This window comes from Cetorhinus maximus, chromosome 6 (genome assembly GCF_964194155.1).
Source record: "Cetorhinus maximus chromosome 6, sCetMax3.hap1.1, whole genome shotgun sequence".
NCBI lineage: Eukaryota > Metazoa > Chordata > Chondrichthyes > Lamniformes > Cetorhinidae > Cetorhinus > Cetorhinus maximus.
The window spans coordinates 31,941,890-31,968,448 of NC_135884.1; the positions used below are offsets into that span (position 1 = coordinate 31,941,890).

The 26,559-nt window shown below is 41.4% G+C and overlaps 1 protein-coding gene and 1 long non-coding RNA gene across 4 annotated transcripts; one reads left to right on the forward strand and one right to left on the reverse strand.

The window, feature by feature from the left end:
* Positions 1 to 201: 201 nt before the first annotated feature.
* Positions 202 to 15,735, reverse strand: wnt5a (wingless-type MMTV integration site family, member 5a). 3 transcript variants are annotated; one of them, XM_078543516.1, is made up of 4 exons: positions 15,262 to 15,735; positions 5,360 to 5,490; positions 3,782 to 4,029; positions 202 to 518 (listed from the first exon to the last, which is right to left on the reverse strand). In XM_078543516.1, exons 1-4 carry the CDS (start codon positions 15,265 to 15,267, stop codon positions 217 to 219), a joined length of 687 nt encoding a protein of 228 aa, XP_078399642.1. In that variant the 5' UTR covers positions 15,268 to 15,735; the 3' UTR covers positions 202 to 216. The 3 variants fall into 3 exon arrangements, with proteins under 3 accessions (XP_078399642.1, XP_078399644.1, XP_078399643.1); XM_078543518.1 differs by lacking the exon at positions 15,262 to 15,735 and adding an exon at positions 11,268 to 11,591; XM_078543517.1 differs by lacking the exon at positions 15,262 to 15,735 and adding an exon at positions 7,531 to 7,710.
* Positions 15,736 to 16,550: 815 nt separating this feature from the next.
* Positions 16,551 to 22,653, forward strand: LOC144681686 (uncharacterized). Its single transcript, XR_013576823.1, has 2 exons — positions 16,551 to 16,720; positions 17,493 to 22,653. It is a non-coding gene; the product is annotated as an uncharacterized LOC144681686 (long non-coding RNA).
* Positions 22,654 to 26,559: the final 3,906 nt, after the last annotated feature.

Here is a 26,559-nt window from a genome sequence, read left to right on the forward strand (position 1 = left end):
CTTGACTTAGAGGCTACCCACTGAGTAGAATTGATACTTTTGAACATTCTAAAATTGGTCACAAGCATTTGTGAAACAAACAATTATTCGCAGCTAATTTTAAAAATGAACTATCAAAGAATAGGAAAAAATTAAATGAATGGATATCTCTTCAATATATTACTGTAGATGCACGTTAGGTCTTTATATCATAAATAAACTCAAAAGTATGAAAGATCAATTTACCCTTCTTCCAGCCTCATTGTTATGCAGATTCATGAATGTCCTGGCGCTATCATATGTTCCTTTCTGATAGATCTTCTCCCTCTCCCTGGCATCCACAAACTCCTTTGCAAACCGGTAGCCATACTCTACATTATCTCCACAGCCACCCCATAGCCAGTCACGTGGTAAATCCTTGGGCCGTGCAGCACGACTACAGCCACATGTGGCCAGCTCCCCTTCACGACAAGCCCGGCTGATAGCATGCACCACTCCAGCAGCAGAGATCCCATAGGTGAAAGCAGTCTCTCGGCTTCCTAATGGAAAATATAAATGGTATCAATGCAGAAGAGTAAATCAAACATTCTGTGTTTTAAAAACACACATTCAAAATCAGTTTGATAACCTAGTTCCTACATATAATCATGGCTATTTATGCAAGACCCAGAAGGCTCTTAGTAGTTGGAAAGATGAAATAATTGTACACATCACATGATAACTAAAGGAGGGAGAAGATGCTACCCTGCTAAAGTAATGCTACATGCCTCATTCTCTCAAATACATTGCAGTAGGGCTCTGGAATACATTTAAGAACGTGTGGATTATTTCTAGAGTATTATCAAGTAATGCACTAACCAAGATCTTCTTGGGGAATTAAGACCAGAAAAAATGGAAAATAGAATCTAACAGAGCTATTTGGAATCTTGTTCTGAAAATCCTTTGAAAAAGTAACAAGCATTGCTTTTGTAGGATAGAGCCATGTCATTGTCAGTCAACTTAACCAAGACTTTCCGCTTTGAGTATAATTGGAGATCCAGATGCAAATTGCGCTCAAAACTGTGCCACTTTTAAGACTTTTTTGCTCAAGTTCCCACTCAAACTTATTTGCATATCACCGAATGTACAATCAGCCCAATCAGGGAATGTTTTAGAACATTTTTTTAAATTTCTTTGCATCAATAAACATTCCTTATGTATTTAAGAGTAGTAAGCTAGTGTAGTTTTATTAATGCAGCTGAAAATGGACACATTACAAAAAGCAACCATTTTTAATCAGAGTGCTTAGTCCATTACCTATGAGTAACCCAATTTTAAATGACTTTAAAAAATCTACACAGAACCAGTTACGAGTTAAGTTGGTGGGACAGTAGTCAGTTTCTTAGTAAGTTAACAAAAATAAACTTTTAAAAGGTGCCTTCATTTTAAAAGCCTCTTCGTAAGTCTTCAAAGAGGAGCAATTAGCAGAAATTCGCAATAGTGATTAATTTGATCTGGGGCGTGGCCAATTTTGTGAGTTAGGGCCGCCTCCCAGTAGGTGTTACTAAAACTAGTGCAGAACATTACAGAAACTTGACTTGCACTAGACATAATTTGTGCTTGAAATTCCTCAATCTTCCAGCCAATTTCAAACAAATTGCACTGGAAAAACAGTGCAAACTAGCAGAAACTCCTGCCGCCTATTCAACTGTACCAAAATTCAAAATTCAGTAAACATTCAATAAGAGAAAAATACACACAAGTAACTCCAGTTAAGATTGGTACAGGATTTAGTGCCATTATTAGATAAAAGAAGTTTGTAAAGATTACTTGCCATTTGGGAATAATTAAAATCTAGATTAACTTTTCACTTGTCATTTGAAGAAGTAAAATTGTATAAAATATTGCTTAGGTATGGACAAGGAGCTTGACTGATGGTTATAGAAGTGCTACAAGGAGCCACATAAGTATCAGATGCAGAAGAAATGCAAAGAGATCACAAAGGATTCCACGTGGATGCATGCAGCTTGAAAACAAGCTGGTTCCTTTGCTTTTCAGCTAGCCAAACCTACAAAGTAATTAGCCCTGAGGCACTTTGCCAGTGGTGCCATGCAATAGCTAAGGCTAAAGTGAAAGAGGAAAGTAATAAAAAAAAGTAACATCATAAATTATACAGAAACAGATATAAAATGATTCTGAGTCATTATATCAGCTCGTGCACATGAGCGATGGGCAATATTTGTTCAGATTTATCGTCAGATTATGGTTTTTAACTGGTCTCCAATTTGTAGTAAAACACAAACAGGAATTGAAGTTATTGCAGTTCCCAATACATCAAAAAAACTAAATCTATGGTGTCACTGGACACTGGCCAAAACTGGATACGTGAACTACAACTGAAGGTGTAAAGAACACAATCCCTGCCCATGACTAAAAGTGCTGCTAAACTATAATTTTTCATAGGCTTGATTATGCTGAGGTTAATTAGGATGAAAGTTGCCTTGAACATACAACTTGGTTCCATGACAGTTCTTTGAGACTAGAAGTCAAGCTTCTCATACCTTATAAAAGAAAGACATGCATTTATTTAATGCCTTTCATGACCTCGGGACATCCCAAAGCAATTTACAGTCAATGAGTTACTCTTTTTGAAGTGTTGTCACAGTATTAATATAGGAAATGCAGCAGCCAATTTGCTCACAACTAAGTCCAACAAATAGCAATGTGATAATGACCAGATAATCTGCTTTTAGTGATGTTGATTTAGGGATAAATATTGAACTGAATTATAGAATCAAGTTAGCAAACATTAAGGGTAAATAAATGTATATGTTTGCATGAAAGATTCAAAAAATCCAATTTCAAACATAAATAGTCTAAAACCCCGGCAGTTTGAGCATGGCTCTTTTCCTGGTGTGATCTGCCAAAGGCCAACCCAAAACCAGATGAAGCCTTAACTGTCATCAAACCACATTCTTTATCTAATGCAACTGTGCTGCTCCAAAAGATGTGATATCTCCCCATCAAGTTGTGAAAGACATGTAGAATCCACATGTTTGATGAAGTCAATTATGGTGAAGGGATGAGTTTTCAAAAACTAAATTAAATAATGAAGTATAAATCTCTATTTGTTTTAGCTAATATATGCCCTTAACCAGTAACCAACTATGAGTAAAATAGGCATACCTATCCTGACTCTATAGACGTTAATACTTCTACCATCAAGCTGAACTCTGCACATGCACATGCAAAGATTTCTCCCGATGATGGAAGTGTTATTTGGAAACCAACAATGTAACATGGGTCTTGCTAGCTACTTTGCACACATTGGTCTTAGAGTGGTAGCACAAAGTAATTACAATTTATGTTTGGTCAGGTCTGTCACTGAGTGGAATATTTGAAATGACCTAATTTGTTTTCCTTTAAGTATGATGGGCCATTACTTGTAGTCAATTTATGTTTTTACCTGTTCTGCTGTTGTTTTGTTTTACTAAAGAGTTGTTGTCATTAAGATTTTTTCTCATACAGGACTTTGTGGAAAAGTGAAAAAAATATTAGTCATACAAATGCATCAGATGCATTAAAAGGAAAAAATAAAAGGTGAGCTATTCAATAAGAACAGAAGGGCTTCAGGAAATTCAAGCAGGAAAATAGTAAGGAAGTCTGCAACAGGAGCTGTGCGAACAAACACAGATAAGATGAGTAAATTTGTATATTTCTTGTAGTGCAATGAAAGAAATGCAAATATAATTATGCAAATATACACACATGCATGCACAAACTACAATTTCTAACACAACATGATTCTTTTGGGGAAATGTACCTATCTGCATGACCCTGCCGAAGACAGATGTGTTATCAACAGTGCTGCAGTTCCACCGTCGGTGTCTGAATTGATGTTGGCATTCCTTGATGCCAGTTTTGGCACCCTCTCCAATATACTGCATGTGATCCCGGTACAATTGGCAAAGCTTCTTCTGGCCTTGCGAAAGCCCAGCCAGCTGGCTACACAAAGGCTGGGCTCCGATAATGTACACCTCTGGTATTTGAATGGGATTCATGGCTAAAGACCTGAAGTGGAAAAAAAAAAGTTTGGCAAAAGATGTCATCTCCATTCACATCATTTCCATAGTTTCAAAGGAAGACCTCTAAGCATTTCATAATTTTGGCCAGGGAGCTAAAAAAAAGAAACATAATCTATGAGCTCTACAAGGGAGAGATTGCAAATGGTGAAGACAAAGTACTAAAATCATTCAGGATGTAGACTTTTGGTGTTTGTGAAAATTGACTCACTTAGCATACATTTGGAATAAAACATTAAACATTTGAAAATTAAATCTGTTTTAATAATTAGGAAGTGTTGCCAAACCATTTTTATTCCTCAAATATCCTTGTCTAAATCCATTCGAGTGGGAAAACGACAGCTATAATGTTCAAAAGTTGGTTGGGTGTAACAGCGAAAGGCATTAACATAGAAAAAAATCTCAGCAGTTTTTTTCACAGTTCGAATTGAATCACTTAAATTAACTCGACTTATATCCACTTTCTTGCAGCCAATAATAGTTGTCCCGGCGTTCTGCTTTAACAGTAACATTTAACATTGCCAAGTGATGTGCAATAGAAATAATTATCAGAATATTTCAGGCGATTGCGGCAAATCAGCTCTTTAGGAACATGCTGCAAGTGGGTTACGAGCTGTGTTAAGTAACAAAGCTACGTTCACTTTTATTAGTTAACTAGTACATGTTTCGACAAAAATGGTTGTGAGGAAGGACATGGTGAAATTTGAAATTGAATGACTATCCAGGCACAGGTTTTTTTTTAAAAACTCTACCGTAAAGTTACAGGAGAGGGGTAGAAATGTCTTTTCGTTCAAGAGGAATTCACTTTCCTGATGTGGCAGAATTCCTAAAAAAAAAAGGACAGCCGAGGAAAAATTCACCTGCACAAGGGAAGTCTTTCTTTCTGTCAATTACTTTGAAGTTCCCCGAACCTTCATTTCTTATCTCAGGACATTTCAACAATGCCACGAGTCCGCCACATCGCATAAAGCAACTCAAACGGCAGCATCCGCTTCGCCGCAGACAGTCCGATTTCCAAATTTTCTACCTGGACAAGCACTTTGGGGGGAATGGACCCTGGATTCCGCAAGTTGAAGCATAGATATCAGGGAATGAATTTCCTTTGCTAGTTAAAACCCACTAAACGGAAGGCTACACTGAGATAAGTATACACAGACGGAGTTGCACTGGGGTGATGTCTACGTGTGTACACATCGATAACACCAGTGTGTTTTAACGGCTTTGCCCCATAATGATGCAGCTCAGACACAAAATATGAACCCATGACGTTTATAATGAACACATATTCGCGCGTTAGATTTTAAAAACGTGGAACTCACCACCACGAGCTTGCTTCTACTAGGACCTGTTTGCAGCCCGATAAGAGAGTGGCAGTAACGAGCAGGTATTTCCAGGCCATGGCACTTTTTAAAGCTGTGTAAACCGCTCCTTGCACTGTCTCTCCTCCACTCTGCACAACATAAATCATAACCCATGCACATCAAGGAAGCCGGGGAGGATAGACAAACGTCCACAAGAATTATGACTAGTAATACAATAATGTTAACACGTAACTTTAGATGAAAAGGTGGCTCCTTGTGTTCAAGGACCATCTCTAATCTCCCATTGGCTGACCATCAATTACACTAGCTCACACACATCTGGAATAATTTACCAGATGTGTTCGAATCACTGTAATTGGCGGACAATTGCAGTCCAGACAAGATAGTCTTAAAAAGGAACATTTGGTCACAAAGCTGCTGTACCGACTCGATGAGGTAAAGAAAGGCGCAATATTCTGTACAGAAAAGAATATTAAAATGTGACCTGATCACCTACTTGGGACAAGTACCAGCAGCAATATATTAGCTTAGCTTGATCCTTAATACATCATAGTTAGGCAAAACTCTTGTCACTTTGGAGAGTTGCTGTCATTTTGAGAAGTCTATGTAAGTGCACATTTCAAGCCTCTCAACATCCCCAGCCCCGTTTGCTAAGACTCAATTCAACTGATCCTTGCACGGGGTTGTCTTTGGTAGTTTTGAAATATAGCCAAAGTAACCAAGCGAAAAGGGAGAAGTCTTCTTAATTATTCTCAAAGGGGGTGATAATTTATGTGTAAATATTTGCCAAGAGGTGGTAACTCCTAGTTTTGAGTCGGGAGCATAAAAACACCATGAGAAGATCATCGGAAGGGATTTGTCCATATACTGAAATGGGATTCTTCCAAATACCCTCAATCATTCTAATCTTCGTGAAGCAATACATATTAAGTAATAATTGTGCTTTAATGTCGTCGGTACTGTCCTTCAGCCGACCTTTTTACAAATTGGTCGTTACAAATTAGATCGGCTACGTAGAAGCGATCCAAAATGAGATGGGAGCCCTGGCGTCTAGAGAAGTTTATATTCACGAGGACCGAAACCATTAGCCCGTTTTGTACAAGAAACCGAACTGCAATAAGAAATAAGCCGCTGGATTTCATAGCAAGAGACTAAATAGGTGGTTCTTGTAAAAAACAATGTTTTTTTTACTTATTTGCCCCAGTAATTGTGCCGTTCCTTAAATTTATAAGAAGGACTTCTAACAATATTTGCACTACTGGATGGGAATGCAGCCTCTACTTAAAATTTCACAAGCGAATTTTGATAGTCAATTTAAAGATCTAATCAGATTTTTTTTGAAAGGCGAAGGTCGACGAATTACACGTGAAATTCTGTAAGGCTTTTATTCCATTTGCACAGGCAGTTTTGGCTAACTAAGTAGGACGGAAGACTTGAGTTCATGCCTCAACTGATGCGGGATGTTTCCCCCGGGAAGAAACACTTCACTAGCAGGTGGCAACTACTTAGAAAATCTTAAAACATTTTCCCGAACGATTTAAAACAAATTAAATATAGGAAAGGTCAGCCAGCGTCACTTTCCAACACAGATAAGATTTATGTATGAAAAAAAGAATGAGTCTATAATGATGCGACGTCACTTTAAAGTGCAGCAATAGGGAGACTGAAAGAAGGTTATACCAAAAAAACAGCACAGCAAGCAATTTTATTAACTTTCTATTGTGCACACACGTCACATCCTAAAGAAATCCCTGTGATGTGCAGGGAGAATGCTGGTAATTGAGAACATGTCGAACTACGGGCCATCCTAGAGAACGTACTGCCGCGTTTCTAGTGGAGGGACATTGCATTAAACCTCAAATTGAACCCCCTTTCCCTGCAGACCCACAACTAGCGCACAGCCTCGTGCACAAACGTTACGGTTGCGAATCAGAATTACGCACACACTTTCTGAAATACAGTCTGCCGTGCCTCACACAGAAAATAATTTATGTTAACAAACCCCAAATCTATCAGTCGACTATAATAGAAATCAACTCAATATATCCGCCACAGCTAAACTAGGCGGTTACAATCCAAATCGCACACCGCATCCAAAACACAAACGCTACTTAAAACAACCCTTTGGCAACGTTGGAACAAAGTAAATTTACTGACAAAGTACTCACCCAAAATGTATTTAGTTAGTGCGAAGTTAAGCCAAAACTTGAAAGGTTTGGTTTATTCCATAATTAGTTTATTCCCTGCACTTTGTCGACCCCGAGTTAACTGTCAAAGTATGAAATTTCTAAAGTATTTTATTTTCTACAACGCCATATAAATGCTTCCGTCACCAATGTTTAATCAAATTCGACCATAGAAACATCTGTTCTCTATGTTACCAGACTGCAGTGCAGCTAACTTTTTTTTAATCCTAAATAGAACTGCACCGCGCCCATAAATTAAAGACCCTTTCAATTTCCAGCCGAGCTGGGCTCATGTTTCCAATTTCAGACTGTAGTTCTACAGGAGTTGCACAACTCCTCTTGCTGGTTTCTATTGGTGAAGCTTGATATCAAATTGTTAGACATAAGTTTTCATCAGCAATTTACATATTCAACATCTCATTCTACTTTTGGCAGGCAGCGGGCAAACGACGTTTGTAATTCGTCCCATCTTAGGGCTGTACAACATCAAATACGTTTTGCAAGCATATTAAAATCTAAAGCAAAGGGCTTTCTCGAATATCTAGGTGACTTTTAAAATGTTTGGGTTTCAACTAAAACCCTCCCACTAAGCAAACAAATGGACAGAACAGGCAGTGAATTGCGGATCCACTTGCAAAGTAAAATATTTAGCCTGCTTGCCAGAACTGTGCATGCTGATATGATTGCATTGATCCACAAGTTGTACTTCTGGCGTGAAAATGTATGAGAACTTGCTGCCAACCGACCCATAATGCTGAACAATCATGACAATGTGGCAGGGCAATGCGGTGCGAGTACAGCAAGAAGGAGCCCGTTAACTGGGAAGAAAATTAATGGATAGCTTCTATTGAACTAAAGTACCAACACAAAGGTGTCGCTTTCAGATTAAAAGTTCCTAGTAGCCTTTCTTCTTATGGCCTGTAATAGATACCTGCAAGTTATAATAGGATTTTGAATAATGAAATTGGTTGCACTCATCTCGCCCATTTATTAACATAACATCTCTCTTAGTATAGTAAAGGTAATATAGCTTTCCACAAACTTAAAACGGAACAGTATTTTGCCAATAGATTAATTAACGGCGAATAATTAACCTTGTCTGTTTGAAATATACCCACATGTGGTGTAATACTGAATATTGAGGTACTGCATCAGTGCCTCTCCTCTAGAAAATGATCTTTCAGCTTCAAGCCGCCCTGCAAATCAGCTTTCGGTTAACCCAAGAAGAATACTGGATGCAAGAATTTTTTTTTTTTACCATTGGTAACAGGGACCACTCCAAGAATTATAAAGAGAACGTCATGCCTCATATCATTTTACAATACCGTCTAGTTTAGTTCAGTCTGAAAATAAATGTATTGCAGCAAATAGGTCCGCTGCTCTCAACAGGTACTCTCTCTAAATATTGCTAAGCATTAAAGAAAGTTATTTAAGAATGGAAATTAGATATTTTATTCCCTCCATTTACAGGCAGAGTTTAATAGAGTCCATTTTCAGGTAGCTTTAATTTTGGACCAAAAAACAATCTATGGTGTCACAAGAGATTAGAATAACACTGTTCTAAATATCTCTATCTTCCTCAAGGTAAACGTAAAGAAAGTCGTTTGCGCCTAAAATTCATTGGAATTTCCCCACCCACTTTTCAGGTATTATTTGCAGGCCAATGAAAGGTCTACAACAGCGCATGAACCTGGTTCCTTGCTTATAAGGGGCAGGTGTTCCTGTCCTCCTCTGTGCAAAAACTATAATACAAATGAACATGGAAAGGTGAAAAATCTGTCAGCAGTTTTTTCTTACGTAGCCTTCACTTATCGCCCATATTCACTCATGAGAATATAAGTGGAAGAAGAATTTGAAATATTTGAATGTTAATATCATTACTTCGAACTGCTGAAAGCGAAGTACTGCGTTTTGTATAGGTGTTAAAATATTGCATTGGATCAAACATTTAAAAGTTTATTAGGAGAGAATTCTGGGACACACTGATTTTCGCAACAACCGACCTAGTGTAGGCTAATTTGAGACAAAGGGCATGTTACAGGGCGTTTACAAGCGACTAGATAGCAAGGTGTAAACATTTAATCAACTAGTACTGAACATAGATAGAAACAGAAAGGTAAACTTCTCTAATCTTGAGCGCATCTTCGTTTTGAGAAACAGATTCTATGCATCAACATGTGCCACAAACTACCGACTAATTGACTACAATAAAGCACCAAACGCTAGCTCTGGCTTCCAAAATTTCTAAGGATAATTGAAACCTCTCGAAATAATTTCCGAAATTAAGTGTGAACTTTAAACCAAGAGGTTGTGATAGTATTGAACTAATTGACAGATCCTAATCAATGTAAACTTAGTTTATATTGCAACACGAAAGTCCCTTTTAAATGGTGAGAGGAAAGTAAACTGTGTGATCACACAGTTATACTATTAAAATTATAAAATTTATTAGCTACTACATACAGGAGTGTTCAAATACACTTTTTAAAAAGGTATATAATATCCGCCTTTGATCACAATGATGAAGATCAATGTAATCAACTTGAAACATTAAGAGTAAAATTGGCCTGACGCAACTGAGGTAACGTTTTTACTTTACCTCGAGAAAACATCTGCGAATAGCCGAATATTTTAAGGACTACTTCTAACAAACGAACTCACCCTGCAGAGAACCAAAGAAGTTGTTTTGTGGAAAACTGACCTTATGGTTAAAAAAAAATATAAACATAAAATGATCAAGCATGAAATATTTGTCTCTGTGCCCAGAGGCAGTTTACGGTAACAGAGGTTCCAGATAGTGATATAAAAATAAACGCAATTTCACCGGGGTCCCTAATATTTTAGTGAGCAGTACGGCTCACGTTAAATTCCAGTGTTTAGGCCGATAGATAACATGTTCTGTGGGCTCTGTACTGCTTTTTATGTTTTATCACTGAAATACTCAGACTGCAACCTGATACATTAACAGATGATAGGATTGTACGGAGTCAACCGTCCTTCCCTGGTTGTTTGATGATAATCAATGCTAGATAAGTGCACTACCGCTAGTCACAATATTTGTTTATATAAAATGTACTAAGTGCACTTAGTACATGTTAGAAGAGCATCAAAAAGTTATGTAAATATCTTCTTAAGCAGAAATATTTAAACAGGAAACTGATTCAATCACATCAGCTGGGTGGAGGTTACAGAACACACTCCAATGCGTCTCTAAAGTCCTGATTTCCAAATTACAACCAGTGACAGAGGGAAATGGGGATAATGATTGACAAGTAAGACACCGAACGAAGAATTATTTACACCTATATGGTTCAGTAGTGCCCTACACTCATCAGTTCTGGAACAGGAACCATTTATTACTACAGGCCCGCGGACAACCATTGGACTTGCTGGCCTCTTTATGCCGCTTCTACCGTTCCATTGGAGCTATCTGCACATCCCATTCCTGTGACCTTTCTGTTAGCTTTTTTATATTCTTAGAATGCAAGTAGTATCAGTTTTTCACTGGACCAAGTTAAGGATGCCTTTTTTTAGAAGTGGGAAGAGGGGAAGGAGATAACAGACTGCCGGCCAAACATCTTTACCGAGTTTGTTCCTGTCCAGTTCCCAAACATGATGGAGCACAGATCAACTTCACCTTATATCCGTATCCCGGTATCAATCACCAAGATGTCACAGCCTGTTCATTTATCACTAAACCTGTCTCCAGTTACACTTACTTATCTGAAAATTCCAATGTCCAAAGCCAAATTGAAAAGCAATATCGAAACCATCGCCTATGTACACGAGGTGCTGGGGCCGGAAAACTAGGGGCGCTCAGCTGTCAATTTATAGAGAAGGACTCAATGCGGTTTCCAGCCAGCGACCACTTTGTACAGCTCGGGCAGACGGCTGCACCGCAACTCGCAGAAAGTGGATGGATGAGGTTTCCTTACGATGCAAACTTTACTTCCGTAATACGATTATATGATAACGATCAAAATGAGAGACGCGAATTCAACCGTATTCATTTGGGGTTTTCATGCAGGAGCTTTTCAAAGGATATCCTGAGGGTATTTATTTACATTTTCTACAGCCATTTCTTTCATTATTTCGCTGTTTTGAAATCGGCGATTATTTGAAAATCACAACGCTGAAAGGGGAACTACCAGAGAGTAAGGTTAACTCGGAGAAAGGGGAATCGTAGAGGATGTGTGTTCAGTCAGAATCTATTTACTATGTTAAACGAATGCGGAGGATTTGAATGAAAAATCGGTGGCTGTTAAGAAATTTAGTTTCAAAGTGTGGAACCTAACCCCCCCCCCCCCCCCCAAACTTCCCGTCAAAGTGGTGAAGACCGACCGAATTTTCAAAATCAGCTTGGGGCTGGGGTTCCAAACGTCCCGTGTTCAACACACGGGGGCTCCCTTTCCCCTTGAATGATCGAGCGGGAGGGAGGGAGGGAGTCCACCCCCCGAAAACAAAGCATCTCTGAATGCCAATGGAGCCCAGTGAGGACACTGCTCACTTCCCGGCTGTGTGACTCCGGAATACTTCCCACTCTCTTTTTCACCAACATTAATCGAAAAGAGACCTTCGCCAAAATGGTGAATTAAACGCAATTGCTGCACTCCCCCAAAAAATTAACTACTTTCAAATTCAACTTATTTTTTTAATGTTGGGGAGTCGATTGCATTGGTTCAACTGGACATGTCACACGGCTTAAACTGAGATATGGGATTTAAAATATATATCTGCAACTGCTACAGTATACTTGTTACATTGCATTCTTTCAATCGTACAGGGTCCGTTTCAACATATGCAGCACTAATCATTTTAATAAGCAATTTAGAAATACCTCATGTATCGTTTTAACTGTTTTATAAGCGAAAATGTTTCGCGCAGATAAATTTCTACAAAGTTACTGGCATTGTAACTTTGACTGTCCAGTCAAAATGTAAACAAAACCAGTTAAGGAGGCAGGAGTAGTTAGTGGGATGTGATGTCTTTACATTTACAAAAAATAAACAAGTCTCAAGCATTGTTATAAGTCGGGACAATAATCATTATTAAAATTAATATGCAAAGATGTTGAACTTTGGAAGTAGTAATTATCTAGCAGTAAACACAAAACTAAGCTTTTTTTGTCTGAAAGCATCTTTTGGAGAAATTAGTCTCAACTATTCAACTGCTACTAAAAAAAAGTCTCTTTTTGGCGATTCACTTGGGGCTTGTTTTGCAGTTTATAAAGGTGGGGGGGGCTGGGGGTGGAGGTGTGTGGTATGGCGGGGGGGAGACAAGATAACCATCGCTACTAACACAAGTCCCGAAGACAGAGTTCACCGCGCCCACTAACATCCACTCTCCAACTCTCTTCCAACAGCAGAGCCTGCCACCCATACTCCACAGCACGCAGTTATTGACATTCACCCGCTTGCAATGGCAGGGATCTTATACTGTGCTCTTATCTGTCTCCCCTTCGCTTCCCCCAGCCCCCCATGCTAGTGCCTCCTTCTCTTTGAGGGATTCAGAAACACCAGCCAATTATAGCACGTTATTCCTACTATATATCTACTCACAGCAGATAGCCTATCGATTTCATTGACAACCATCACCACCTCCTTCCCCCCCAACCCACCAATCAACAGTAACAATAGCTTACTATTTCAGAGACTCGGGACTGCTATTCGGCTATAAACTACTCCTGTTAACAAGGCCCCTTCTTCCTCCACCCAAGCGCAAGCAACTCGCTGCTTCTAAAGACATGTCCCCCATTAGTGCCTAAACCCCTCTAATTTGAGATATGTGGGATTCGTTTATACATGTACAACCCCATTAAAAGTGAGTCGGCCAATTTTACGAATCAAGGCCATTGTAAAGGTTAAGGTCCGACTGAAATAATAATAATTGAAGTAATAATAATGCAAGTCTTTTTATTTTAAACTCGTCCTGCGTCGGTAAATAAAGCTTGGAGAGTGGGAGCCGAAAAGCTGCTTCATTCGACTATTTTATTATGTTTTGCTTAAGTCATTAGCGTTAAATTCGTGATCATCCGGGAGCCTTAAAAGACAAACAACCTCAACGTCCTACAAGCAAAGAATTTCAATCGTTCTGGAAAGTACTGTTGGGCTTTTTTATAGTGCGAATGATCAATTCAGTCAAGCCCTTCATTCCGCTTGGTTCAATCGACTGATAGAGCAGCTAGTGTTTTAGACATTGTGGTTTCCTGATAAATGTGGAATTCCAGCCACGCGATCTCTGCAAACTAAGAATATCTTGCATTTTAATCGTTGCTTTCCTTTCTAAATGATTATGTTTCCGCGTAGACTTGTGAATGTCATTTCCACGGCACTCAGAATGCAACTACCTTCAAATGCACCAATTTCATTTTTATTTGAAGCTGCTAGAAAATCCAGGCCTTGCCTTTGTCCACTCGGCCAAACTTTGATTTTGTTTGGAATGCCGTGGTTTCTGAACACATACATTTTATCTGTCATTCTTTGCCAAACTCCAAATCACAATCTTTCCGAAGTCCAGCGTGCCCGGGGTCAGCAAGCTGGGGTTAACAAGTACTTCAACTCACTGGTCATCTGAGACTAGTGGACGGCTCAATTTTCTTTGGCACAATTAAAATCGTGAAATTAACAGGTTGTAAACCAAATCATATTCGTTCTAGTCACGGGTTGTTGCTCTTTCGGCAGCAGTGGGCATGTTGAAAAACTAGGAATCATGGCATGGGAGCAGCTTAGTGTAGTTATAGTTTTCCACTTTTTCCAAACTGACAGGGGCCCCTTAAGTGGGATTTAAAATCACCACTTGGCTTTCAACCTGATGTCTGATGGGGAAGTAAAGCGTTTGTTTGCATCAGATCCGCCTTGTTAGTATACAATCCCTTGGCGTTATGGTGCTTTCTGTGACATTTTTAAAATCGTCTTTTGAGCTTTCTGTGGCTTTTTAGCTGGAACTGTGCGTGCTTAAAAAGATTTAACTTGAGAGGTTTTTTTTGGGAGAGAAACTATCGCACGAAGAGAACTCCACACTAGATGGAGCTGCACACCGTTTGGCAACACAGTTAGGTTACTGCCCACTCAGATTGAAAAATATATTTGTAACATTTCAAATATTTAAAATGTAATTAAGCACACACTCCGTGTTTTCACGTCATGAGTAAGTATTGTACATCCTAGAAGGGAAGTGGAGCATTTATACGCTGCGTGGACTGCAATACCTGCTCTAACATTTGAGACAATGTGCATGTTTATCCAAGTTGAAACGAGTTCTCTTCAAATCATGGTATTGTTATTACATCCTGTCGTACAAAAGTAGGCGCAATAATTAAAACTAAAATAAAGAACCCTTGAGATGGTGTTAGTGAGCGCTTCAAAGTTATATCAAGGTCTCAGATGGCGTATCAATCGCAATCTGCCCGTGTGCAACTTCTAAAAGCCACTTAGTGTCCGCAAAAGGCTCTTGTAATTTTTATACAGTACTGAAGCAAGAAGCAAAGGTTCCCGACTAAAGTTAGAGCCAACATACACTTGTAGTGCCCGACGTTAGTTTACTGTTACACCCGATGTTAGAAATGGTCACTATTCACACAGCTCCTACACGCTTATACAAAAGGCTGCGCAGAGCATAGTTGCAAGAGTCCCTTCGTAACAGAACAATAACAAAATGCACATCTCCGCCTAAAAAAGAGCCACGAACGATGCTGCAGTCTCAAGGCAGACCTACCCCCATATTTCTTTGGCAAAGCGGTCACCAAGTAATCCAAGATTACAGTATCAAGCAGGTAATTCCTCTGCGCTGATCTTGTGCTTAACGTCTTGATCCCTATCACCAAAGCATGAAACGGGTTAAGCACGAGATGTCCTTGGCGTAAGGGCTCCGAGGATCAACACGATGAAAATTGCCTTGCAGATCGAATGATTTAAACCCGGATCAATGAATTTAAGCGTCTCAACCGCAGTCCTTTTTTAACTGGTGCAAACGAAGAATACCGCCACTTAGTTCTCTTCCAAGGAATGAAGGTTATTTACAACAATGTCCATCTGCAATAGAAATAATTAGTGCTCCTAACAAACTGTGGGCGTGATGTGCGGAAACACTTTGGAAGAAATAAAATATTCAGGAACAAAATGCCTTTGGCCAGATCGTCAGCAATAAACTCCTAGCGCTTTACCCCAGCTTCCCCCCACCTCCCCCCCGCCCCCCCCTCTCCAAGCCCCCGCACACACACAACACATACACACACACACTCTTGATCTCCGCTGGCACAGGTTTCAAATAGGCAAGCTTCGGGAAGGTCTCCTTTTTCCAGTCCAAGTGAAGTTTTTTTGTGTGTGTGTGTGTGCTCGGATTTTGCAGCCGTTAAAAAACCCAATTCGCTGATAGCAAAGTGCCTCGCAAGCATGGTCCAGAAGTCCTCCCTGACATTCTGAGGCTGTGCTCAGAAGGCAGTGCTCCGGAGTTTGGAGATTCTTCCACCCCCAACCTCCTCCTCCCACCCCCCCCCCACCCCCCCAACCAAAAAAAAACCCCACCTCCCCACCCCCTGATTGCAGCCACGAAAGTATTTGCTGAGCTCCTCTCTGTGCGGCTCTCACCCTCCGGACCTGCTCCAGGAGCCCCAAGCCCAGCACATTAATCCACTCGCGTCTGCAGCAAAAGGGGGCAGCTCAGGCAAAGGCTGCGCGCTTCCCACCAGGATCGTTCTCCGCCACTGGCTTCTCGGCGCTTCGGTCCCTCTCGCCCCTCACCTGTCCGCTCTTGATTCTCACTCGGGCTCCTTCTCCTCTCCAACTCGGAAGCTCTGACTCCTCCCGCGGGCGAGCGGGGCGCATGCGCGCCTCCCTCCCCGCCCGCCCGCCCGCCCGCCCGCCAGCCTAACCCGCCCGCCCGCCAGCCAGCCTAACCCGGGCTCTGGGCAGAGCCGAGGCTTCAAGCTGGGCTGTCCCCCCCGCCCCCCACCCCACTGTGCCCGGCACCACACAAAGACAGTGGGGGGTGGTGGGGTGGGGGCAGCTGGAGAAAGCGCCCCTCCAGCGTCGGGAGAGCGATGGTCGGTTTCTCAATGAGCTTTTTTTTCAAACAAAACGAGGTTATTCTCAAAGTGAGCGATTGAGAACCACAGCATTGCTGCATGGAGCTGACAATTTCACTCACATTACAATTGGGAGTAAACTGTAAACAGGTAATTATAGTGTTTGTTACAAACTAGCGCAATAAGGAATGTGTGTTATTGATGATTTTCATGCAACCATGGGTTCATGTCTCTGGTGCGTTTTTTTAAAAATTCATTCACGGGATGTGGGGTTCGCTGGCTGGGCCAGCATTTATTGCCCATCCCTAATTGCCCAATTACAACGGAAGGAACCCCCACCACCCCCCCATTACAATCTACAGGCAATGCAGGGTGAAGTTCTAAGGGGAACATATGAAAAGGCCCAGTAGATGAGAGGTACCCAAACTTGGTTCTTGCTTACATACTCGGGTAACACGGAGCTCTTGGTGATGGACCTTTAGTTTGATATCATTAATTTACCCATGCATCAAGTTGCTGGCAGTTAGAGACGCTGGTGATCTGATTTATCGATCAGCGAGACAATTACATGAGCAAAGAGCCTTCTCCAAAACTCCAGGCGCAGAAAATTCGAACAAACTGAAGCAGTGAGCGAGAAATGTAAACACAAATCAGACCAAGGTTGCTTTGGGCTTTGGAGGACAAGAGCTCGTGGGCCGCATGCTGGACATCCTTGACTTTAGATGTCATGTCATATATGACCTAGATCAAGGTTCACAACTGATGAGCATGTTAAAGTTGCTAAAAACAAAAACATTGTGTCTCTCCGCAAACCCCCCTCCACCCACCCCCAGCTCCCCATAGTTTGTTCCAATGTTACTTTGGGACAAACAGTAAGGCAACAAAACGAACCCCTGTGTTTATTCTGGGCATCTTATTTTAGGGAACTGGAAAAGCTTCATTTCACGGTTCAAGGCTGCAGGAGAGAACAAGCGAAGGCTGCTACCCCACAGTCAGCGTCTCTGATCACTGAACTTTCCAACATCCAGGAAGTTGCAAATGAAGTTAGTGGAAAATAGTCGAACTCGGGCTGCGTTCAGAGAAGTGTCGCCCCATCATTGAATTACATCACATCAAGGTCGGCAGTCTCAACACACAACCGCTACAAGAAGATAGATTAGAATCGTTTCATACGACCGACTTCAGTATCAAAGCCACAGGATCGTTGGTTTTCTTATCATCTTTTATTGGCAGAGCCTGTGCCTCATACTCTGGTCTCCCTCAGTGTCGTTCAGTTCCTAATGCAGCTCCAATGCTGTAATTACAGACGGCCTTATTTCCGGAAAGGGTGGGAGACAGAGGGAGGGAGAAATCGCTGTGGTATCTTGTCCCCTAAGGCTAACGTTTTCGGGTTTACAGCAATAGCACATTACAAGGGTGATATTTTACACTAAATAGAGGTTTCTAATCAAACTAACCGTCTTAATGGCTGTTGGAAGGCGGTCCACCTTAGGAAAACAAAAGGGAACACTGCTCTGTTTATAGACGTATCTCTAAACAGGATGTAACCCCTTTAATTATTTGTTTGTCAATTGCAGTTTTCACGACGTTTTGACTTTTCTTTTGGATCGGCTGAAAGCAGCCGAGATCTGCAAACCGCCGCCAGAATTCATATCAAATGTGCACAATGTCTGGAAACAAAACTTTCAGAATTGCGGAAATGTCGCTGTATTGGTGCTAGAGAGCGGCTGATGAAAACATTACTCGCTGTTTAACCACAGGAGAGTGAAAACCAGATAAACACTCAGCTAAAAAAAAATTCTCAAGAGAAACACACACAATATATTAAAGCTTTCAGATGCTGCTAGACAATTTACCTAATCACAAACACTATGTAATAAAACAAAAAAAAAACATTCTTTAAGTCATAATTGGCTCGCCAGACAACATTTTGGTTTAATTTTTGTAACTGGAAAATTGAGTGAAATGCTCGATTCAGGAGGGTTATGCAATGTTTGTGTTTTTAATCGCGGATGTCATGGTTTGTTATATCTATGAATAACATTTCTAATGTTGTGATATGGTGTAAAGTTGGGCTGGATTTAATGCAGCCTTTTTCAGCGGGAATCATGGCGGCCGGGTTCATTTAATCTCAGGAGAGGCACCGCTTCAGTCTCCCGGCGGCGCGAAAACCTCCTGTGATTAAGTGGGAGGGCGGAAGGGGCTGAGGCGGGATCCCCGGCAGGCGGAATTAGACTCATTAATGAAGCAATTGGCACTAAACTTACTGCAACCTTGTGGTGCTTCAAGGATTAAGTGGAGGACGAATGGCAATCAGGTTGGTCAGAGGCTTCCCGGGCATCCTTCATAGTCAGGAACTCTATGCCCGATCAAGGGACCTGGCCTCTGGCAAGGGTTATTAGCTGAAAGCCACCCGCTACCCTTTCCGCTGACTACCCTGCCGTGCGACCACAATCATACAACCCCCATCCCGTCTTCACTCACTTTCGACCTGGGCCTTTGGTGAGTGCAATGCTGGCACCAGCCACCACTCCTGCTAGAGCATTTGATTGGCCAGCAGATCTCTGCGGTTGGGACTTGTGCTGCCAGGGAACCCAACTGCGGGTAAGGTCTGACAGTGGCCACTTAAGTGCCTGAAGGGCATTTGATTCCATCGGGCCTCCCCCACAAAACACATGAAATAGGAGCAGTAGACCTTATGGCCTGTCGAGCCTGTTCGCCATTCAATGCAATCATTGCTGATCCTGGACTTCAACTCCATTTTCCCACCGGCCCCATATCCTTTAATACCTGAGAGACCAAATATCTGTCTATCCCAGCCTTATATAGCATTCAGCGATGGAGCATCCACAACCCTCTGGGATAGACAATTCCAAAGATTCACAACCCTTCGAGTGAAGTAATTTCTCCTCATCTCAGTCCTAAATGATCTTTACCCTGAGACTGTGCCCCCGTGCTTTAGATTCCCCAACCAGTGGAAACAATCTCTCAGCATCTACCCTATCAAGACCCTTCAGTATTCTGTATATTTCAGTGAGTTCACCTCTCCTTCTAAACTCCAGAGAATATAAGCCCAATTTATTCATCCTCTGATCATAGGACAGCCCCCTCATCCCAGGGACCAATTTAGTGAACCTTCACTGTACCGCCCCAGTGCAAGTAAATCCTTTCTTAAAATGTGGGGACCAAAACTACGCACAGTATCCCAGAGGTGGCCTCACCAAAACCCTGTACAATTGTAGCACGACTTCTTTATTCTTGTACTTCAATCCCCTTGTAATAAAGGCCAACATGCCATTTGCCTTCCTAATTGCCTGCTGCACCTGCATGCTAACTTTCTGTGTTTCTTCTATAAGCACGCCCAAGTGTCTTTGAACATCAACACTTACAAGGTTCACACCTTTCTGCTTTTCTAGGACCAAGCGAATAACATCACACTTCCCTACATTATAAACAACCTCTCAGCATCTACCTTTTCAAGCCTCTTCAGAATTTTGCAGGTTTCAATGAAACCACTTCTCATTCTTCTAAACTCCAGACAATATAAGCCCAATTTACTTAGACTCTCATCATAGGATAACCCCTCACCTCAACCTTCACTGTACTGCCTCCAATACAAGTATATCCTTTCTAAATGTGGGGACCAAAACTGCACACAGTATTCCAGATGCGGAACTGATGGAGATTCACCACCTGTCCTTTGAATGGTGGCTGAGGTCCCTGTCAGCCTGACAAAATTCCAGCCTTTAATATTACTCATCTTAGAAATGGAATTTTCTACAGGATAAAATAGCAACTTGAATCTATTCATATACCTATTGTTGAGAGATAAATTATTCACAATAGCATGCTTACTGATCAGTCTTCAATGGTAATATATTTTGGGACAAGGTTACCAGAGTTTTCCACCAGAAGATTGTGGTACAAGTATATGGAGGTAGAACATGCAGCACAATCTAGTAACACAGTATCTGCATTAACTAATGAAAGGTTTGAGGCCTTTTCATGCTTTGTGGAAAAACACTATCAACAACTTATATTTATATAGCAACTTTAACGCAACAAAATATACCAAGGCATTTCACAGAGCATTATAAAACTAAATATGACACCAATCCACATAAGGAGTTATTAGGTCAGATTGTTAAAAGCTTGGTTAAAGAGGTAGGTAGTGTCCTAAAGGGGAAAAGTGAGGTAGAGAGGCAGAGGGGTGTAGGGTGGGGAATTCCAGAGCTTGGGGCCTAGACAACTGAAGGCACAGCCGCCAATTGTGGAGTAATTATAATTGAGATTGCGCAAGAGGCCAGCAATGGTATCTTGAATAGCTCTTGGTGTTTATAAAGCAATTTCCTTACAATAGAAGGTGCAAGGAAAACTACATCGGGATTACATAGAAGCAGGGATTATAAAAAGATGTCCACAAACTATTATAATACACTGTTACTCATTCTGAAATTTTCTTTTGAGCAACTCAAATTGCTTTAAACACAGTCAAATCAGAGGTATAGAGAAACAGGAACTTGCACAGAGGTATAATGAAACTACTAAACCTTCAAGGTTTATTCAAAATTCCAGACAGAAAAGATTTTAAAATAATGCTCACATAAAATGTGAGCTCAGTCCAGGTATAGCCCCACAAATGCTCTCTATTGTAATCGATTTTAATTTAACCTTTGAAGAGGCAAATAGATTGGCAGCTGAGTGGCTTTCTACTTTATCATTGGTTTTGCAATGCTAACTGGAAGATGTGGGGAATGCATTCCATTGGCAACCCAGCACTTCTTTCCCTAATGTGGCTTTGTTCAAAGTTTTCCTTTCATAGGATCAAATTATTTTTTGTACCTAGCTTTCAGTGATTTCTGTACTTGGAGTCTTAAATGTCTCTGCTCAACCATAGTTTCTTGTTTCTCATCATTTAGAAAATACATTGATCTACCTTCACATGCCCAAAGTGGATGACCTCACACTTTGCCACATTGAGCTCCATGTGTCACAGTTTTGTCCGCTATACCTGGACTGAGCTCACATTTTATGCGAGCATTATTTTAACATCTTTTCTGTCTGGAATTTTGAATAAACCTTGAAGGTGTAGTGGTTTCATTATACCTCTGTGCAAGTTCCTGTTTCCATCTACACTAGTTACTAGACAACTTAACTTAGTGTAACCAGTTAACAAAGATAACGGCTCTCTATTCTTTTATCCAAGTCACATATGAATATGATAATTGCTCCAGTAGAGACCCTTGGGAATATCACTTGTCACATTCTGCCATTTAAGTCTCCTCCCTAAACATCTACTGTTATTTTTTTTTTGACTGATTAGCATTCTAGTTGCAGTGGAAGAGAATGCTCATGGCAATAATGAGCTTACCATTTAGAAAACAATGTCTCTTTTAATAACCGATTTTTATTTGTAAATAGGATGCTGCAGAATCAAAACTCTTTTCCTTTCTGGGAAGTGTCCCATACAATAAGGACAGAGAACGAATGTCCAGTTGTAAGTGGCAGTTCGAAAGCCATGCATTCAATGAGCAAAGGTCCATGGTGCTATTCAAAAAGAGCAAGAAGTTCTCTCAGTGTCCTGGCCAGAATCTTTCCCTTAACTACATCTGCAAAAACTGATGAATTAGTCCCATGTCTAATTGCCATTTGTGGGATCTTGCTGCATACAAAATTACTTGCCAAATTTCCCTTTTGAAGAACAATCATCTCAATTTCAATACAATCCATTGCATGTGAAGAAAGTTGGAATGTTTTGGAGAGGTTAATATGCACTAAATAAATGAAGGCCTTACTGGTCTATGGAATCAATGGAAAGAAAAGAAGGATGGAACTGTTTTTAATATTTTATTCATAGACCTTTGAGGGATGACTCTGTTGGCTTTATTCCTGGAGCTGGAGCTGCTCAGTTTCCTATTTCCTTTCACGATGAAGTGACCTATCTGTCTGCAATACCATTTCTTGACTATCTGCTTTGCCACTTCCTGATGAGCCCACTAGCAAGGTTGTGCTGTTTTAATTTTCAGAAAAGTAGTCAATTCTCTGCTTTTGTCAAATGTTGGACCAATAAAGATATATTTTCAGATATTGTAGTGACACACGATATTCAGAGTATTTTGCCATCCAATTCTTATTTGATCAATTTGTGCTATGAGTCAACCAACCGATTGACCTCATATTTGAAGATGGAAAAATCAAGAGCCAGCCAAACTACTATTAAATGCAATCTATCTGTTTGCCACTTGAAAAAGAACATGTTCTCTTTGCTCATCTGTTCCACACATGTGTTGCCTAGTTAGTCAGGAAGGAATCTGGCAAATATCAAACCAGGCAATGAATGTCAAACGCTGACACCCGCCATAACTGTGTCCCTTTTCTCTGACCATTGAGAACCCTTTACAGATGCAATATCCATCCACACTAGGTGAGATGTAGGAGAGCCTTTGGCTTGGCATGTAATCTGTTGAGAAGTTTGCAAAATATTTATGGACATTCAGATTGCATTCTTTTTGCAGCAAGATTAATCCAAAGATAATATGGAATCTGGTACCAAGGAAGTTAATTGCCTTGAGGTTTTTCACTTGAGACTTCAAGAATCATGGAAACTAAAGTACAGAGAGGGGCCATTCAGCCCACATCTGCCACCATCAGCTCTTTAAATGAATCTATCAACTCTAGTTCAATTTCCCTGCCCTTACTCACATCCACGTTCTTTTAAAGATGCTGGAATTGTCTGAATACCCGCTGTATTTCCTTTATCAATATTCTCTAATAATTAAGTCGCTTTCATTAGTCAAGCACAAACTGTCCTTTAGAAATTCATGTTGACTGCCTAATCAGCCTTTGCCATTCTAAGTATTCATTATCTTCATCCCATATTATAGACTCCATCTCTAAATGACTATTATATAAATGTTCATTAGTGGTAGGGAGTCTGACCTATAAACTATGCACATCAGGAAATTGTGGATTGGCTGCTCATGATTTTCTGTCCATTCAAATGATTTGATGAATGCATGCTGCCCTTCCTATAATTGGCATCAGAAAATTGTCCCTTAGAAGTTTGCTTATAAAATATGGTCAGGCAAAATGGCCTCTTTTTTGAACATGGTTTCATATCTTTTACCTTCAATCCTTAAGCACAGAATAATTTTGGAAAAAATTTGATTACTTAAAATCAAATTATATGGAATATACAACAGAGAGCAAAAATAGGGCAGTCCTGTGAGGGGACGCAGTAGCATACTGGCAATGTCACCAGGTTAACAATCCAGGGGCCAAGGCTAATGCCCTGGGGACAAGGATTCAAATCCCACCATGATAGCTGGTGGAGTTTAAATTCAATTAATAAATCTGGAATTAAAAGCTAGTCTCCATAATGATGACCATAACACATTGTGATTGTCACAAAAACCCATTTGGTTCACTAATGCCCCTTTAGGAAAATCTACTGTCCTTACTTGGTCTGGGCTACATGTGACTTCTGACTGACAGCAATGTGGTTGACTCTTAAGTGCCCTCTGAAATTTCCTAGTGAACTACTCAGTTGTATCAAACTGCTATGTAGCCTAAAAGGATGGATCAACTTAGGCACCAGAAATGACAACGGCAAACCCAGTTCTGTTGACCCTGCAAAGTCCTCTTTACTAACAAGTGGGGGCTTGTGCCAAAATTAGAAAAGCTGACCCACAGACAAATCAAGCAACAGCTTGACATAGTTATACTCACGGAAGCATACCTGACAATATCCAAGACACCACCATCACCTGGGTATGACCTGCCCCACAGACAGGGCAGAGGTGGCGGCACAGTGGTATACAGTTGGGAGGGAGTTGTTCTAGGGGTAGAATTCTCCCCCATCGGGGGAGGTTATGCAAGGGCTGGTGCAGGCAGGCGCAGACCCAATCCGCACCCTCGATCGGGTCCGCACCACCATTTTACGTGAGCAGGCCAATTAAGGCCCAGCCAGTGTGACGCACGCCCAAAAGCGTTCCCTGTGTGGGCGGGGGAGAGGGGGGAGTTCCCTGAGTCAGGGTCTGCGCTCGCATGCGTGTGAATGAACCCAGAAATCTCCCTGAGGCACAGAGCCTCCTCAGGGAGATTAGTTTAAGTTCCAAAAATTTTAAATGAAAGACATGTCCCATCATGTGACAGTGTCACATGAGCTGGGACATGTCAATGAACTTTAATGAAAAAATAGATTTAATTTATAAACCATTCATAAAACCTCACCCAGCCCGTGGATGAGGTTCCATGAAAAATGCAAAGGCCGCCTGGGCTCTTTGCCTACCCACCAACCTTAAGGTTGGACGGGCAGCTTTCTCAAGAGGCTTAATTAGTTCATTAACGGCCTTAACAGGCTTTTGACAGTTCAGCAGGCGCACAGCTGAGTTAGCTGCGCGCCCGCCGAACTGAAAATCTAAATGACACCCCGCCCCCGCTCGCCGAGCCGAAGATTCAGCCCTAGGAGTCTTCAACATTGACTCCAGGCCCCATGAAGTCTTATGGCATCAGGTCAAACATGGGCAAAGAAACCTCCTGCTGGTTACCACCTATCAGACATTAACCCCCACCATCCACCCTGTCTCAGTTAATGAATCAATAGTCCTCCATGTTGAACACCACTTGGAGAAAGCGCTGAAGGTGGCAAAGGCACAATGTTTATTCTGCGTGGGGGACTTCAACATTCATCACCAAGGGCGGAATTTTACCGTCCCATGCTGCAGGGGTGGGGCTGTAAAATGTGGCGAGCGTTCAAAAGTCCATTGACTTCGGTGGGACATGAAAATGCCGCCAGTAGGAGTGGCTGTAAAATTCTGCTGCAAGAGTTGTTCAGTAGCACCAATGCTGACCGAGCTGGCCAAGTCCTAAAGGACATAACTGCTCAGCTGGGTTTGTGTGAGGTGGTGAGGGAACTAACAAGAGGGAAAAACCTACTTGACATCACCCTCACTAATCTACCTGTCACAGATTCATCTGACCATGGCAGTATTGGTAGGAGTGACCACCACACAGTCCTTGTGGAGATGAAGTCCTGTCTTCACGAGGATACCCTCCACCATGTTGTGTGGTGCTACCACCGTGCTGAATGGGATAGATTTCAAAAAGATCTAGCAACTCAAGACTGGGCATCTATGGCTGTGTGCCATGAGCAGTAGCAGAATTGTTCTCGAACACAATTTCTAACCTCATGGCTCAGCATATCCCCCACTCTACCATTACCATCAAGACAGGGGGATCAACGTTGGTTCAACAAAACTGCAGGAGGGCATGCCAGGAACAGCACCAGGTATACCTAAAAATGAGGTGTCAACCTGGTGAAGCTAAACACAGGACTACTTGCATGCCAAATAGCAGAAGCAGCAAGTGATAGCCAGAGCTATGCAATCCCACAATCAACAGATCAGATTCAAGCTCTGCAGTCCTGTCACATCCAGTCATGAATGGTGGTGGACAATTAAACAACTAATTGGAGGAGGAGGTTCCACAAAGTTCGCCATCTTCAATGATGGGGGAGCCCAGCACACTGATGTGCAAAAGATAAGGCTGAAGCATTTGCTACAATCCTCAGCCAGAAGTGCCAAGTGGATGATCCATCTCAGCCTCCTCCTGAGATTCCAGCATCACAAATGCCAGTCTTCAGCCAATTCGATTCACTCCATATGATATCAAGAAATGGCTGAAGGTGTTGGATACTGCAAGGCTATGGGCCCTGACAGTATCCCAGCAATAGTACTGAAGACTTGTGCTCCAGAGCCAGCCGTGCCCCTAGCCAAGCTGTTCCAGTACAGCTACAACACTGGCATCTACCCAGCTATGTGGAAAATTGGCCAAGTATGTCCTGTTCACAAAAATCAGGGCAAATTCAACTCGGCCAATTACCACCCTATCTGTCTACTCTCGATCAGCAGCAAGTGATGGAAGGGATCATCGACAGTGCTATCAAACAGCACTTAATCAGCTCACTGACACTCAGTTTGGGTTCCACC

Coding starts and splice junctions, on each gene's coding strand:
- wnt5a (XM_078543516.1), bottom strand. Junction 4,030..5,359: donor GTAGAAGCAAGCTCGTGGTG/GTGAGTTCCACG, acceptor TTTCCACTTCAG/GTCTTTAGCCATGAATCCCA. Junction 519..3,781: donor CGGCAGGGTCATGCAGATAG/GTACATTTCCCC, acceptor ATTTTCCATTAG/GAAGCCGAGAGACTGCTTTC.